This window comes from Takifugu flavidus, chromosome 16 (genome assembly GCF_003711565.1).
Source record: "Takifugu flavidus isolate HTHZ2018 chromosome 16, ASM371156v2, whole genome shotgun sequence".
Taxonomy (NCBI): domain Eukaryota; kingdom Metazoa; phylum Chordata; class Actinopteri; order Tetraodontiformes; family Tetraodontidae; genus Takifugu; species Takifugu flavidus.
In genome coordinates this window covers 14,066,635-14,082,450 of record NC_079535.1, presented here as the reverse complement: position 1 = coordinate 14,082,450, position 15,816 = coordinate 14,066,635, and the positions used below count along the sequence as shown (strand labels likewise).

Below are 15,816 nucleotides of genomic sequence, written 5' to 3'. Positions count from 1 at the left end.
AGGAGCATCTGCGGTCTTCAAGCCATAAATCATTCAAACCAGAGTGACTGTAAATCTTTTCATACTGTAGAAACAGGTTTAATTAGGCAAGTATGTCGGACCAGAACCCCCTTTCATCTGTTTCAGATCATTCTTTACAGTTTTGCAACAGCCTGGTGAGTCTTTAAAACTGGTTTTTGTCTAAAAAAAAGCAGCTTTCCTTATTTTAGACACTTTAAAGAAGGGATGTAAATTCCAGTCCCGCACAGCTGGCGAGGCTTCCGTCTGCGTTGAGGCTCCGCAGCAGTCAGGCGCGGCTCTTAGCTCTCTCCATATTGTTCACAGTTGGAAGTTTCTGACCCCTGTCGCTATGGATACGAGCCTTGGGCTTTTAACACTGTCATTTTCAGAAGAGCGTGCTTCCTCTTTGGTGACGAGGCGCTGCGTTGTCCTCTTTCATCCTAGGCTCTTTGATTCTCCCTCTCATGCATGACCGACTGCCTTCTCTTCCGACCCTTTTGGGCCACCAGCACTCCTGTCAACAGAACACTGTCTTGACATTTGTCCAGTTGTGTGAATGTTTCTTCTCTGTCATGCTCCAAAGTTCCCCGAGGAGACAGAGGTGGACCTGTTGTCGATCACCACTGATGATCCATCCCATCTCCACCATCACTACCATCCTCATACTCCATCTGTTCTTGAGGGCCAGCCAACAGCTCTCAGTGCCCCTGTCACCCCTGCTGTCTTCTCACCTGAACCTCCCTTCCAGCACGATGATCTTCGGCGTGACGACCTGTCCTCTTCCTCTTCTGAAGACTCTGAGAAGGAAGATGAGTTTGAACGTCAGCGACCATCCAGCTACAGACGGCCGTTGTGAGTCTGCGTTTTGCTCTGTTGGCCAGCGAGGGTTAGCGTTAGCTGCAGTAGCTGCAGCAGTAGTTCAGGAAACCTTCTCACCTTGATGAAGCCTTGGTTGGAACACAATATTTGACAGCCTGAGGTTCTCCCCCACCTGTCATCTTGAAGAGCATTTTGCTAAAAGCGCAGTTGTAGCTTAATGTCTCCTTTGCTAACAAGGCTTTTTATATGCTAAATAAATGTGGATTGCACATTTTCTCCTCAGCCAAGCATCCCATAAGAAGTCCTCTGGGTTTTCTGCTGTCAGTCAGCTGTTCAGCGAACGCTGGCCGAGCATCCCTGCAAGCCGTGGCTTCAGTGGCCCACCGACCGAAAGAAACATCGACTTTGAGTTGGACATCCGTGTGGAGATCGACAGCGGGAAGTGCGTCCTCCACCCCACCACTCAGCAAGTGGAGCACGAGGACGTTTCCCTGCGGAGGTATATTGGCACAACTATTGGAGACAGAGCGGAAGGCGTGAGCTTGAGCTCCTAACCCGTTCTTAATATAGTGGTCTTAACGTTTACAATCAATACATCAAGCTTCTGAAGGGAGGAAAGTGCCTTCAGCCCTTACTGTGACAACGTTGCTCTTCTCTGTGGGTCCACAGGAGCTGTGAGCGCAGCCTCAGGAGTCTCGACCAGGAGTCTCCTCCCAAGAAGAAGAAACTGCAGCCCTCCTGCACCTCCACCACCCATCTGCTAGCTGGCAAGAAATGCCCCTCCTCTCTGCAGACCAAGTCCAACGACATGGAGACAACCGTTTTCTACATTCCAGGAGTGGACGTAAAGGTGAGCATCTCCCTCGGCAACCCAAGCGTCCACGCGTGAATGTCCACGTGATTGATTTGCATTTCTTCCATCCCGCAGTTACACTACAACTCCAAGACACTGAAGACAGAGTCCCCCAACACGTCGCGTGGATCCTCCCTCCCTCGCCCTCTCTCCAAAGAGTCCAAGCTGTATGGTATGAAAGATAGCAGTCCTCCCGTCCCTCCCAGTGCTGCCCAAAGCAAGACTAACTCGCTCCTCCCCCCCCCCTGCCCCCACCTATTCCATCAGGTACTCAGCATTCCCTCATGTTTACTTGCATGATGCATGTGATGTGCTCCTGAAGTGTGTAGTGGCTTCACAGATGTGTGGCCCTTCATTAGGATCCATGATTAGCAGCTCCGTTAGGGACGCGATTTCATCTTTGCTGTGTGTGTGCAGCCAAAGGTAAAGGAAGTGGAGGAGTAAAGACAGCAAAGCTCTACGCCTGGGTGGCTCTTCAGACGCTGCCAGAGGAAATGGTCATTAGTCCCTGTCTCCTGGACTTCCTGGAGAAAGCACTGGAGACCATCCCGATCACGCCAGTGGAACGGAATTACAACGGTGTGTTTGAGACGTCTCAACGGCGGCGTTCTGTGGCAGCATCTTCTCTGGTCTTGATACGTTTCTGCTGTGTCTCCACCTCAGCAGTGGCTTCCCATGAGGACGACATGGGACAGTTTGATGCGGAGCAGCTCGAGGAATCCACCACTTCTCTCGTGTCCTCCTCAACATCAGCCTACTCCTCCTTTCCTGTAGATGTGGTGGTCTACGTCAGAGTTCAGGTACTCAGCACAATTACCTAACCCAGATGTACGGGATGGATATTATTATATTAAAGCCGGCCAACTGTAGGTGCACTTTCAGGTTTGCTCTGTTTGTTCAGCCCTCCCAGATCCGCTTCAGCTGCCTGCCCATGTCCAGGGTGGAGTGTATGCTGAAGCTTCCCTCTTTGGACCTGGTCTTCTCTTCTAACCGCGGAGAACGGGAAAACCCTGCTGGAGCCCAGCCGAATGATGGGCCTCACCCAGCATCTTCTACTCCACCAGGGCAACACGTTCCAAAGACACTCCCCAGTAAAGGTTAGGGTTAGGGTTAGGGTTAGAGGGTTAGGGGGTTAGGGTTAGGGTTAGAGGGTTAGGTTAGAGGGTTAGGGTTAGAGGGTTAGGGTTAGAGGGTTAGGGTTAGCTAGGGTTAGGGTTAGGGTTAGAGGGTTAGGGTTAGAGGGTCAGGGTTAGAGGGTTAGGGGGTTAGGGTTAGAGGGTTAGGGGGTTAGGGTTAGAGGGTTAGGGTTAAAGGGTTAGGGGGTTAGGGTTAGAGGGTTAGGGTTAGAGGTTAGGGTTAAAGGGTTAGGGGGTTAGGGTTAGAGGGTTAGGGTTAGAGGGTTAGGGTAAAGGGTTAGGGGGTTAGGGTTAGAGGGTCAGGGGTTAGGGTTAGAGGGTTAGGGTTAAGGGTTAGGGGGTTAGGGTTAGAGGGTTAGGGTTAGAGGGTTAGAGGTTAGGGTTAGAGGGTTAGAGGGTTAGGGGTTAGGGTTAGAGGGTCAGGGTTAGAGGGTTAGGGGGTTAGGGTTAGAGGGTTAGGGGGTTAGGGTTAGAGGGTTAGGGTTAGAGGGTAGGGTTAGAGGGTCAGGGTTAGAGGGTTAGGTTAGGGGTTAGGGGGTTAGGGTTAGAGGGTTAGGGTTAGAGGGTCAGGGTTAGAGGGTCAGGGTTAGAGGGTTAGGGTCAGGGTTAGAGGGTCAGGGTTAGAGGGTTAGGGTCAGGGTTAGAGGGTCAGGGTTAGAGGGTTAGGGTCAGGGTTAGAGGTTAGGGTTAGAGGGTTAGGGTTAGAGGGTCAGGGTTAGAGGGTCAGGTTAGAGGGTTAGGGTCAGGGTTAGGGTTAGAGGGTTAGGGTTAGAGGGTTAGGGTTAGAGGGTTAGAGGGTTAGAGGGTCAGGGTTAGAGGGTCAGGGTTAGAGGGTTAGGGTCAGGGTTAGAGGGTTAGAGGGTTAGGGTTAGAGGGTTAGGGTCAGGGTTAGGGTTAGAGGGTCAGGGTTAGAGGGTCAGGGTTAGAGGGTCAGGGTTAGAGGGTTAGGGTCAGGGTTAGAGGTTAGAGGGTTAGGGTTAGAGGGTTAGGGTCAGGGTTAGAGGGTTAGGGTAGAGGGTTAGGTTAGAGGGTTAGAGGGTTAGGGTCAGGGTTAGAGGGTTAGGGTTAGGAAATGCCTTGTGCCATGTGAAAATGCCAACTGTGCATCCGTGCTGCTGTGCTCCCTGAGTAAACTTGTTTGTTTCCGGTTGATCTCACCCTTTTGTTCCTTTTATTATTATTATATTATATTAAGCTTCTGTATTATTATTTTGTTATTAATATTACCGCTGTCTTCGTGCCCTTTCGTGCATGTTGGAGCTTGATTTAGGTGTTTAGTTTGGCTGTCCAGTCCACATACTGCTTCCCTTCATCATTCCCAGTCCCACCTGACTCCTCTGCTTCCTTCCAGCCTCCCCCCTGCTGGGGAGCCCCCTCGGCAGGAGCCGCCACAGCAGCAGCCAGTCGGACCTGTCGGGCCCTCCTGGGGCCTCCTCGGGCCTCAGCTTCACAGCCTGCATGTCCGACTTTTCCCTCTATGTTTTCCACCCGTACGGTGCTGGAAAACAGAAGTCTGCAGTCACGGGCCTCCCTCCAGGTTCTGGGCCGTTAGGTATGGAAAGGGGAAAGCAAACGCTGCTAATGTGGGTCCAGGGTAAATAAGCGGGGCAGTTTTGTCATGTTAGCAAGTATTTAAGTGGGTACGAGGACAAAGGCCTCAACACTGTCTATCAGTAGAGGCTGGCAGGGAGCAGCAAGATTCACTGTGGTCCTGACCATCTCTCCTCTTCTTCAACAAGCAGTGGACGAGGAACCGTCTTCAGTCACAGGCAGGAAAGATTCTCTGAGCATCAACCTGGAGTTTGTGAAAGTCAGCTTGTCCAGGATGAGACGCAGCGGTGGCCCCACATTCACTGAGATTTTTATTCCTGCCAAAGGTGGCAAGATAGACACCACCCTGATCAATATCTCAGGTACAGGAGGAGAGTGGCGTTTTCTCCCCGGGGTAGACTGTGAGCCAGTTGCTCCTGTTGTAGACCAGAGAAGGAGCTCTGTTCAGGAGCGCACACGAACAACGGGCTTCTTCTTCTCCCCTCAGCTGTGTGCGACATCGGCTCGGCTTCTTTCAAATATGACATGAGACGACTGAGCGAGATCCTGGCCTTCCCCCGGGCCTGGTACCGCCGGAGCATCGCCAGGCGCCTGTTCCTGGGAGACCAGACCATCAACCTACCAGGTGCTGCGCTGAAAAGGCCTCCTCTTTAGACCGCTTTGAGTTGGATTAACGGTTACAAGGGAATCAGTACAAACCCTAACCTTTTGAAGGATTTGGACAAGTTCAGGCAGCAGTAAAACATCTAAACATCTAAACATCTATGATAGTATCGATCTGACACGTATACATCTATGATAGTATCGATCTGACACGTATACATCTATGGTATTATCGATCTGACACGTATACATCTATGGTATTATCGATCTGACACGTATACATCTATGGTAGTATTGATCTGACATATATACATCTATGATAGTATGGATTTGACATGTATACATCTATGATATTATTGATCTAACAATAATTTGGGTTGAGGGCCAAACTTGAACAAACAATCTTTTTTATTAGTTATTGATTTATGCTGCTTTGAATGCTGCATTTTTCTCGGTGCAAAATATTTATAATAATAATATTTTTTAAAGCTGCTCATTTTTCTTTATTTATTTGAAAGGGTCTAATTTCATAAAACGCATGATTTGGGTTAGAAAAAGCCAGAATGAGCGACGTTGCCATGATGCACACAACAGCTACACAACAGCCACACAACAGCCACACAACAGCTACACAACAGCCACACAACAGCTACACAACAGCCACACAACAGCTACACAACAGCTACACAAACGAGGACGTGTGGATTAATCAGCTCACCACGACGCTGATCACAATGTTGATCCCTAACCTAACCCTAACCTAACCTAACCTAACCTAACCCTAACCTAACCCTGACCCTAACCTAACCTGACCCTAACCTAACCCTGACCCTAACCTAACCCTAACCTAACCTAACCTAACCCTAACCCCTAGTCCCAGTTCAAAAGCCTGTTTATGTAAAGGTGCCCAAGGTTCCTATCAGAACTGTCCAACAGGTTCTGGCACTCTGAGCGGCCTGGGACCCACGAGTGAGGCAATAGTTGATCCAAGAATCACTGAATGCAAGTGGATGTTTGGGGATCAGCTTCATGTTCTGGCTCTGACCGTCATCCCGGCACTTCCTGCCCTTCACTCTCACCCTGATCTTCCCACAGCCTCGGGTCCGGCCACCCCAGACTCTGCAGAAAACCTCACCCAGCACCTGTCCCCCGAGTCCACCCGCAAAGCCTACTGGAGGACCTGGGACGGCAGCACGGGCACACAGCACATGCCCCAGTCCCCTAATGTCTTCTCAGAGCACCTGACAGGAAGCAGCATGTCCCCGAGCAGCCTGGCTCACCTCAAGTCTCCAGCACCTGGACGCAGCAGGAGCGTCTCGGACTCCTCTGCTCCCAGGAGAGGTAAAAATATGGGTCCATATTTATCAAAGCAGCATAAAATGAACCCTGGGAAACCGTCCTTGTAGTTTCATCTCACGCTTCAAGCTAGGTGAGATGTGGATCTTTGCTCGTGGTTGGATATCGGACCAGGAAGTCCCAAAGTTCTAAACAAGTGGGCTCGGCTGGGGCTGGAGCTCAACATCTCCCCCTGTTGGCCTTCCAGAGACATGCGTCTGCATATCACCCCCCCACACACACACACACACTCACACACACACACACACACTCACACACACTCACACACACACATCATTGTCTGTTTCTCATCCTTCCATCTCCAACAGGGAGGATTCTGACTGCGTCTTTCAAAGATCTTCATGATTCAACCGTTGTTATATTGATCGGGGGGGGGGGGGGGGGGGGGGGGGGGGGGGTGTGGGGTGGGGGTGAGCTGCTTTTCCTTTTACTGTTGGAAAAAGTGTTCAATCAAAAGTTTCAAATGCTGAACTGACCTTCAGTCCACACTGATCTTCATGGGCCTCCTCCTCTAGATTCTGTCACTAAGACCTCAACTCCCTCCGCCAGTAAGAATGGAAAGACATCCGGCCAGCAGGGGGCCCCGTGGGAGACTCTGGTGGTGTTTGCCATCAACCTGAAGCAGCTCACCGTCCAAATGAACATGAGCAACGTCATGGGGAACAATACGTGAGTGCCCCCGTCCATCCCCATCAGGTCATGTGAAGAAGCAGTTAGGAGGCTTCAGTTTGGGCCAAAGCTGATTTATCTGGAACGGTCCTGGTCCGTCAGCTCGTGAGTCCTCCCCAGTGGGACTGTTATTCGCCCTCCTTCCATTGTAGATGATCTTGTTACACTCGTTAAATGATGGATGTTGGGAGCTGAGCTACTCGCATCGCCTTTTTCTAGAAAGTCATTTTAAAATGGTGAACTTTGCATCACGGAGAGAATAAAGTTAGCAGAGATGATGGAGTGCTCCAGCAAAGCACATCAGCTTTTGGTCACTAGCGGTGAGGTTCCTGCTATTTCTTCACATGCCTTGTTCTTCAGTGGTATTTCTTCCCTCCCTGCTGGAGCTCTCGGAGCCGTTGCTACTGGTGACACGTAACATGCACACGTGTGGCTCTTTACTGGTGGCTGACCCCTTTACTGGGGCCACATTTTGTCCTGCTGATGGTTAATGGCCATTCGTGGGCACCAAAGCTGTATCGCTAACCCTGACCCTGTATCGCTAACCCTGACCCTGTATCGCTAACGCTGACCCTGTATCGCTAACCCTGACCCTGTATCGCTAACCCTGACCCTGTATCGCTAACCCTGACCCTGTATCGCTAACCTGACCCTGTATCGCTAACCCTGACCCTGTATCGCTAACCCTGACCCTGTATTGCTTATCAAGAGTTTTGCATGAATCCCCTTTCTGCTTCCGTCGCCTTCGCTGAGCACAGCTAGCGGAACCGTCGTGGCAGATGGTCCAGTGCACAGGTCTTAGTCTGGAGGTGTAATACTCGCCGCCTGCCACACACAGTGCGTCATTCGGGGCTTCTCAGTGTCCCAGAACTTCGGCTCGGTGCTTCTTCTCTTTGGTAGAGGCAGGTAAACACTCGTCCAGGCTGCCTCTCCATAGTTGACCCGATTAGCTGCCTCTGCCTTTGGCTTCAGCCCGGTTTCAGCTCGCACTCCTCTTTGCCCACCTGCGTTTCTTCCTGGGAGACTGAGGGAGCCGCTGATGGTTCTTGGAGAGCTCTCCTGCTTTATTCAGCAGCTTCACTCCAGCTTTCCTCCCCCTGCAGCTGGACCACCAGCGGCCTCAAGAGTCAGGGCCGACTGTCTGTGGGAAGCAACCGCGACCGAGAGATCAGCATGTCCGTCGGCCTCGGCCGCTCCAAGCTGGACTCCAAGGGCGGGGTGGTGGGGGGCAACATAGACGTCAACACTTTGGAGATGGTCTGTGAGTACAACTGCTTTAGGGTTCCTGAGTGATGGGCCGAGCTCTCGCGTGCAGCACACGTCTGGAGCTGGAGCTTCTTCTTCTTCTGTTTTACAGCCCACATCTCTGAACACCCCAATCAACAGCCGAGCCACAAGATCCAGATCACCATGGGCTCTACGGAGGCCCGTGTGGACTACATGGGCTCCAGCATTCTCATGGGGGTTTTCAGCAATGCTGACCTTCAGCTGCAGGACGAATGGAAGGTCAACCTGTGCACGCTGGACACCAGCCTCTCAGAGAAAAGGTGAGCAGAAGCTGAGCTCCGCTCCATCTGCTCTGTCCTGCTGCTCTCCCAGTGTCCTCACCTTTCCCGTCTCGTTCGCCCTCTCTGCTCCCAGTGAGATCTTTGTCCACGGGGACTTGCAGTGGGATGTTTTCCAGGTCATCATTTCACGCTCCACCACGCCGGACCTCATCAAGATCGGCATGAAGCTGCAGGAGTTTTTCACGCAGCAGTTCGACACCAGCAAGCGGGCTCTGTCCACCTGGGGTCCCGGTCCGTACCTGCCTCCTAAAACCCCCGTCACCAGCGCCGAGAAAGGAGCTGCAGAACTTTGTAAGCCAGAGCCCTTCTGCCCTGCTTCAGCTGTCCCTCCCTCCGGAGGAGAGGCTTCCCCCAGTGAGGGCTTCGTCCAGCCCATGTCGGTGTGAGATGTTCAGGTCGACTCAGACGTGTGACCCTCTCTGTCACGCAGACATGGATGCGGCCCATCACCGCCACTGGCCCGGGGTGCTGAAGGTAATCGCCGGCTGCCACATCTCGCTCTTCCAGATGCCCCTGCCCGAGGACGCCGTGCAGTTGGGCGGCTCCATGAGCCTGCACGGCAACCACATGACGCTGGCCTGCTTCCATGGGCCCAACTTTCGCTCCAAATCCTGGGCTTTGTTCCACCTGGAAGAGCCCAACATTGCCTTCTGGACAGAGGCACAGAAGATCTTGGAGGACGGTGAGGAATAAGCTTCTAATTTTGGGAATCCCAGCATTATTCCAGGGGCAGTAATAGAGAGCTTTCTCCTTCTGTCACTTCAGGCTCCACAGACGATTCGACCTACATCGTTCAGACACTAGATTTCCATCTGGGTCACAACACCATGGTGACCAAACCCTGCGGAGCACTTGAAAGCCCAATGGCCACCATAACCAAAATAACCCGGCGGCGACATGAAAACCCGCCCCACGGAGTGGCAACAGTCAAGGAGTGGTTCGGTTACGTCACCGCCATGAGGAATGAAGGTAACTGGTTTTGGAGTGAAACCACCGCTTGATCAGGGTCAGAAGGACGGTGCCACCAGGAGACACTCTGCTAGAAATGTGAGCTCCATCCAGCTGCTGTCTGTGGAGGACGTCAGACAGATGTCAGGGTGCAGATGTTTCCAAACTACAGTAGTTGTACTCAAACTGAAGGAAAAGCATTAGCAGCGTTAGCATTCTGCTGGGCACTTCTGGAGGTCGGCCGCTGTGCACGGACATCGTGCGCTCCAGAGCTGTCTGCCAGCACGTCAGCTCAGCACGTGGCTTCGCTCACATACGCACCTTCTCTCTCCCTTCAGAGCTGAACTTGCTCAGGAACGTAGAGGCCATCAACCAGGAGAGCGGAGCCGCCGCCAAAAGCTCCAGCCTGCTGAGCAGCTTCCGCAGCTCCTCCAGCTACAACCACGAAACGGAGACCATCTTTGCTCTTCCCAGAATGCAGCTGGACTTTAAATCCATCCACGTGCAAGACCCCGATGAGCCGTCTCTGACAGGTGGGCTGCATGTGGGCGGAACCTCCATCTTTGTTACCACTAAGTTCAACTGGGACCAGTTCTTCAAAGCCCATGTTTATGTCCCGTTTCCCGAGCTAAAGCAGCGCTGCTGCTCTGTTCCAGGCGCCAGCAGCAAGCCCATCGTGGAGTGCAGCGTGGTGACCGAGTTCACCGACCACATCTGCGTCACCATGGATGCCGAGCTCATCATGTTCCTTCATGACCTGGTGTCCGCCTACCTGAAGGAGAAGGAAAAAGGTCTGGTCTTCATTGCTAGGGCGGCCTGTTGTGGACAGGGTTACCTCGGGTCAGGGTTAGGGTCAGGGTCAGGGTCAGGGTTAGGGTTAGGGTCAGGGTCAGGGTTAGGATTAGGGGGTTAGGGTCAGGGTTAGGGTCTGGGTCAGGGTTAGGGTTAGGGTCAGGGTTAGGATTAGGGGGTTAGGGTCAGGGTTAGGGTCAGGGTTAGGGTCAGGGTTAGGATTAGGGGGTTAGGGTCAGGGTTAGGGTCAGGGTGAGGGGGTTAGGGTCAGGGTTAGGATTAGGGGGTCAGGGTTAGGATTAGGGGGTTAGGGTCAGGGTCAGGGTGTTAGGGTTAGAGGGTTAGGGGGTTAGGGTTAGAGGGTCAGGGTTAGAGGGTTAGGGTTAGAGGGTCAGGGTTAGGGGTCAGGGTTAGGGGTCAGGGTTAGGGTTAGGGTTAGAGGGTTAGAGTTCGAGGGTTAGGGTTCGAGGGTTCGGGTTCGCGGGTTAGGGTTAGAGTTCGAGGGTTAGGGTTAGCGGGTTAGAGGGTTAGGGTTAGCGGGTTAGGGTTCGGGGGTTCGGGTTAGAGGGTTAGAGGGTTCGGGTTAGAGGGTTCGGGTTCGAGGGTTCGAGGGTTAGGTTAGAGGTTAGAGGGTTAGAGGGTAGGGTTAGAGGGTTAGAGTTAGAGGGTCAGGGTTAGGGTCAGGGTCAGGGTGTTAGGGTTAGGGGGTTAGGGTTAGAGGGTTAGGGTCAGGGTTAGGGGGTTAGGGTTAGAGTTAGAGGGTTAGGGTTAGAGGGTTAGGGTTAGAGGGTTAGATTTAGAGGGTTAGGGTTAGAGTTAGAGGGTCAGGGTTAGGGTCAGGGTCAGGGTGTTAGGGTTAGGGGGTTAGGGTTAGGGTTAGAGTTCGAGGGTTAGGGTTAGAGGGTTAGGGTAGAGGGTTAGGGTTAGAGGGTTAGAGTTAGAGGGTTAGAGTTAGAGGGTTAGTGGGTTAGGGTTAGAGTTAGAGGGTTAGGGTTAGGGTTAGAGGGTAGGGTTAGAGGGTTAGGTTAGAGGGTTAGATTAGAGGGGTTAGGGTTAGAGGTTAGGGTTAGAGGGTTAGGGTCAGGGTCAGGGTGTTAGGGTTAGGGGGTTAGGGTTAGAGGTTAGGGTCAGGGTCAGGTGTTAGGGTTAGGGGTTAGGGTTAGAGGGTTAGGTTCAGGGTTAGGGGGTCAGGGTTAGAGGTTAGGGTTAGAGGGTTAGAGTTAGAGGGTTAGGGTCAGGGTTAGGGGGTCAGGGTTAGAGGGTTAGGGTTAGAGGGTTAGAGTTAGAGGGTTAGGGTTAGAGGGTAGAGTTAGAGGGTTAGAGGGTTAGGTTAGAGGGTTAGGGTTAGGGTTAGAGGGTTAGGGTTAAAGGGTTAGGGGGTTAGGGTCAGGGTTAGAGGGTTCGAGGGTTAGGGTTCGGGGGTTAGGGTTAGAGGGTTAGGGGGTTAGGGTTAGAGGGTTAGAGGGTTAGGGTTAGCTAGGGTTAGGGTTAGAGGGTTAGGGTTAGAGGTTAGAGGGTTAGGGTTAGAGGGTTGGGTTAGAGGGTTAGGGTTAGAGGTTAGAGGGTTAGGGTTAGAGGGTTAGGGTTAGGGTTAGAGGGTTAGGGTTAGAGGGTTCGGGGGTTCGGGTTAGAGGGTTAGGGTTAGCGGGTTAGGGTTCGAGGGTTCGGGTTCGGGGGTTCGAGGGTTCGGGTTCGGGTTAGAGGGTTAGAGGTTAGGGTTAGAGGGTTCGAGGGTTAGGGTTCGCGGGTTCGGGTTCGGGTTCGGTTTCGCGTTCGCGGGTTCGCGGGTTCGCGGGTTCGAGTTCGCGGGTTCGGGTTCGCGCGTTAGCGGGTTCGGGTTCGGGTTCGGGTTAGAGGGTTCGGGTTCGCGGGTTCGCGTTCGCGGGTTCGGGTTCGCGGGTTCGCGGGTTCCGTTCGCGGGTTCGGGGGTTCGGGTTCGGGTTCGGGTTCGCGGGTTCGGTTCGCGGGTTCGGGTTCGGGTTCGGGTTCGGGTTCGAGGGTTCGGGTTAGAGGGTTCGAGGGTTAGGGTTAGCGGGTTAGGGTTCGCGGGTTCGCGGGTTAGGGTTAGCGGGTTCGGGGGTTAGGGTTAGGGTTAGGGTTAGGGTTAGGGTCAGGGTCAGGGTTAGGGTGGAGGTGCTCTATGTTGCTGAAGGAGGGTGCTGAGATCTCCACTCCTCCTGGTTCGTTAAGCTTGAGCAGCTGATCTCAGTGGTGCTCAAAGGTGCAGGTGAATGGGTGGGTGGACCAGGACTGACCTGCTGGCTCCTTTTTAACGCCCCCCCTTGTGTCCTCACCTTCGTGCCCTCAGCCCTTTTCGCCCCGCGCCTGTTTGCCACCCGGCCGGGCCAGAAGAGCCCGACGGCGCAGCGCGACCAAAACTCCTCGGAGAAGGACCAGGAGGAGGGCGTCAACTACACCACGGTGGACTGGAGGGAGTTCATGTGTAACACCTGGCACCTGGAGCCCACCCTCAGGTCAGGGGGGGGAGCTGCTGCAGCTGGGCCTGTTTCTGATGTCATCACACCTGTGCTCAAGTTTGCCCCCCCCCTCACCCTCTCCCCTCCCTCTCCCCCTCTCCCCTCACCCTCTCCCCTCCCCTCCCCCCTCTCCCCTCCCTCTCCCCCTCTCCCCCTCTCCCCCTCTCCCCCTCTCCCCCTCTCCCCCTCTCCCCCTCTCCCCCTCTCCCCCTCTCCCCTCTCTCCTCTCCCCCTCTCCCCCTCTCCCCTCTCTCCTCTCCCCCTCTCCCCTCCCCCCTCTCCCCTCTCCCCTCTCTCCTCCCTCTCCCCCTCTCCCCCTCTCCCCCTCTCCCCTCTCCCCTCTCTCCTCTCCCCCTCTCCCCCTCTCCCTCCCCCCTCTCCTCTCTCTGTCTCCTGTCTCCTCGGTCTCCTGTCTCCTCTGTCTCCTCTGTCTCCTCGGTCTCCTGTCTCCTCGGTTCTCCTGTCTCCTCTGTCTCCTCTGTCTCCTCTGTCTCCTCGGTCTCCTGTCTCCTCGGTCTCCTGTCTCCTCGGTCTTCTGTCCTCCTCTGTCTCCTCTGTCTCCTCTGTCTCCTCGGTCTCCTGTCTCCTCGGTCTTCTGTCTCCTCTGTCTCCTCGGTCTCCTCGGTCTCCTCGGTCTCCTGTCTCCTCCTCGGTCTTCTGTCTCCTCGGTCTTCTGTCTCCTCGGTCTCCTCGGTCCTCCTGTCTCCTCGGTCTTCTGTCTCCTCTGTCTCCTCGGTCTCCTGTCTACTCTGTCTCCTCTGTCCTCAGGCTTATCTCCTGGACAGGACGCAAGATTGACCCGGTGGGTGTGGACTACATCCTTCAGAAATTAGGCTTCCATCATGCCAGGACTACAATTCCCAAGTGGCTCCAAAGGGGCGTGATGGATCCTCTGGACAAGGTGCTGTCGGTTCTCATCAAGAAGCTCGGCACAGCCCTGCAGGACGAGAAGGAGAAGAAAGGCCGAGAGAAAGAAGAGCACTGAATACAGCATGGTCCCACTGCAGCAGGAACCGGTCCCACTGCAGCAGGAACCGGTCCCACGGCAGCAGGAACCGGTCCCACTGCAGCAGGAACCGGTCCCACTGCAGCAGGAACTGGTCCCACTGCAGCAGGAACCGGTCCTACGGCAGCAGGAACCGGTCCCACTGCAGCAGGAACCGGTCCTACGGCAGCAGGAACCGGTCCCAACGGCAGCAGGAACGGTCCCACTGCAGCAGGAACCGTCCCACGGGTCCCACGGGTCACCTGTGAAGCTCAGCTCAGTCTGCCACTGGGGGAAACACCACTATCAGCTCGGACTCAAGCATTTTGCACCGTTTTTATTCCCTGTAAATTTGGAATCCTTAATATTACTTGATTGCTTGGATGGTGGAACCTGCCTCATGTACCTGATGTGAATCACTTTACTGAATTCCCTTGAATTTTTTAATTTGAATATGTCCTGAGAAAGGATTTCTTAAACCATTGCCTTTTCTTTGTTTCCCATGGAACACATGGTAGAGATGCTTGATGTATTTTATAGCCTAGCGAGTTAGGAACTGTTCTGTTGCAGTGTTGATGGGTTATTGATTATTTTTTCCTTTTTATGAGAACAAATGAATGCGGGGTGGTTCGGGCACATGATCCACTCAGTCAAGACTGAGAAAATGATCAGATTTCATACCCGAGTTCCTTTCTTTATCTTGAATTAAATCCTAAACAATCTGTGATGATCCGATCTGGTATTTGTATCCATGGTGACAATCCTAATAATATTTATGCATTTGAGGAATTCCATCCCCTCTGGAATTTGAGCTGTAGCTGTGAACAGAAGTGGGCTGGACACGCATCCCTGGGGAACGCAGGTGTTCAGCCTTCTGCATGTCTGGAGGAGCTGCTTGATGCTGCTGACGCGGAGAAAACTTAGAATATTGTATCATTCTTTGAAGAGCAGCTTCAAATCTGTCTGCAATAGAATTTACTGACATCAAGGTTTACGGACGGGTGTGTTGCTCTAAGAAACCGCAACCGCTTTGATCCCCAACTGTTTCTCCTAACTCCTAATAATTAGCAGGGATGTAAGTCTAGACCCCCCCCATCCCAGAAGCCCCTCCGCTGGCTGCTCTCATCTCTTCTGGCGTGATGCTCTTGCTCACCATCCCAAGTTCTTTGGTGAACCCTTCCTGCTGCTCACCAGACCTTTTGAAGCTCTTTGTTTTTTACATCCCACTTGCTTTGCTCCAGTTTCAACATGCGAACACTCCAGCCTGAGTAAACAGCCTGTCGGCAGCAGTCGGCCCAAAGCTCCTGAGTGGCAGCAGCTTCCTGCCCTCCTGCTGCAGCCGCCTGGTGGAGGGAAAAGATGCTTGTTGGGTCTGAGCGCTCACTGAGCAGCTCGTGATGGTTAGGGTTAGGATTAGAGATTAGGATTAGAGGGTTAGGATTAGAGATTAGGGTTAGGTTAGGGTTAGGATTAGAGGTTAGGGTTAGAGATTAGGGTTAGGATTAGAGATTAGGGTTAGGATTAGAGGTTAGGGTTAGCGATTAGGGTTAGAGATTAGGGTTAGGTTAGGGTTAGAGGTTAGGGTTAGCGATTAGGGTTAGGTTCGGGTTCGGGCTCGGTTCGGGTTCGCGCTTCGGGTTCGCGGGTTCGGCTTCGCGCTTCGGGTTCGCGGGTTCGGCTTCGCGCTTCGGGTTCGGGCTCGGTTCGGGTTCGCGCTTCGGGTTAGGTTCGGGTTAGGGATAGGTTAGGGCTAGGATTAGGGTTAGGGATAGAGATTAGGGTTAGGTTAGGGTTAGGATTAGAGATTAGGGCTAGGGTTAGGGATAGCGATTAGGGTTAGGTTAGGGTTAGAGATTAGGGTAAAGGTCAGAGATTAGGGTTAGGATTAGAGATTAGGGTTAGAGATTAGGGTTACAGATTAGGATTAGAGGTTAGGGTTAGCGATTAGGGTTAGAGATTAGGGTTAGGTTAGGATTAGAGGTTAGGGTTAGGGACCTCAACTGTGGGCGGCCGCTGATTCAAGTGCAATTATGTGGGACAGCATGGGTGAGGTCCATCT

At 53.2% G+C, this 15,816-nt stretch overlaps 1 protein-coding gene across 4 annotated transcripts in view; it reads left to right on the top strand.

Annotated features, from left to right (window-relative positions):
- The window catches only part of kiaa1109 (KIAA1109 ortholog), a 64,553-nt gene extending 50,074 nt beyond the window's left edge, over positions 1–14,479 (top strand). Inside the window, exons 71-91 of one of the 4 annotated variants that reach the window (XM_057011869.1) lie at positions 584–852; positions 1,103–1,318; positions 1,489–1,669; positions 1,748–1,844; positions 2,090–2,251; positions 2,339–2,472; positions 2,574–2,769; positions 4,160–4,360; positions 4,548–4,721; positions 4,847–4,984; positions 6,058–6,303; positions 6,834–6,987; positions 8,091–8,248; positions 8,345–8,534; positions 8,629–8,846; positions 8,986–9,237; positions 9,321–9,524; positions 9,842–10,036; positions 10,160–10,294; positions 12,604–12,769; positions 13,541–14,479. In XM_057011869.1, coding sequence (XP_056867849.1) covers positions 584–852; positions 1,103–1,318; positions 1,489–1,669; positions 1,748–1,844; positions 2,090–2,251; positions 2,339–2,472; positions 2,574–2,769; positions 4,160–4,360; positions 4,548–4,721; positions 4,847–4,984; positions 6,058–6,303; positions 6,834–6,987; positions 8,091–8,248; positions 8,345–8,534; positions 8,629–8,846; positions 8,986–9,237; positions 9,321–9,524; positions 9,842–10,036; positions 10,160–10,294; positions 12,604–12,769; positions 13,541–13,757 — 3,903 coding nt within the window. In that variant the 3' untranslated portion in view covers positions 13,758–14,479. Of the gene's footprint in view, positions 1–583; positions 853–1,102; positions 1,319–1,488; positions 1,670–1,747; positions 1,940–2,089; positions 2,252–2,335; positions 2,473–2,573; positions 2,770–4,159; positions 4,361–4,547; positions 4,722–4,846; positions 4,985–6,057; positions 6,304–6,833; positions 6,988–8,090; positions 8,249–8,344; positions 8,535–8,628; positions 8,847–8,985; positions 9,238–9,320; positions 9,525–9,841; positions 10,037–10,159; positions 10,295–12,603; positions 12,770–13,540 lie in introns of those variants that run through there. The other 3 variants (XM_057011868.1, XR_008946644.1, XR_008946643.1) reach the window with 3 other exon arrangements.
- The last annotated feature ends 1,337 nt before the right edge of the window (positions 14,480–15,816 follow it).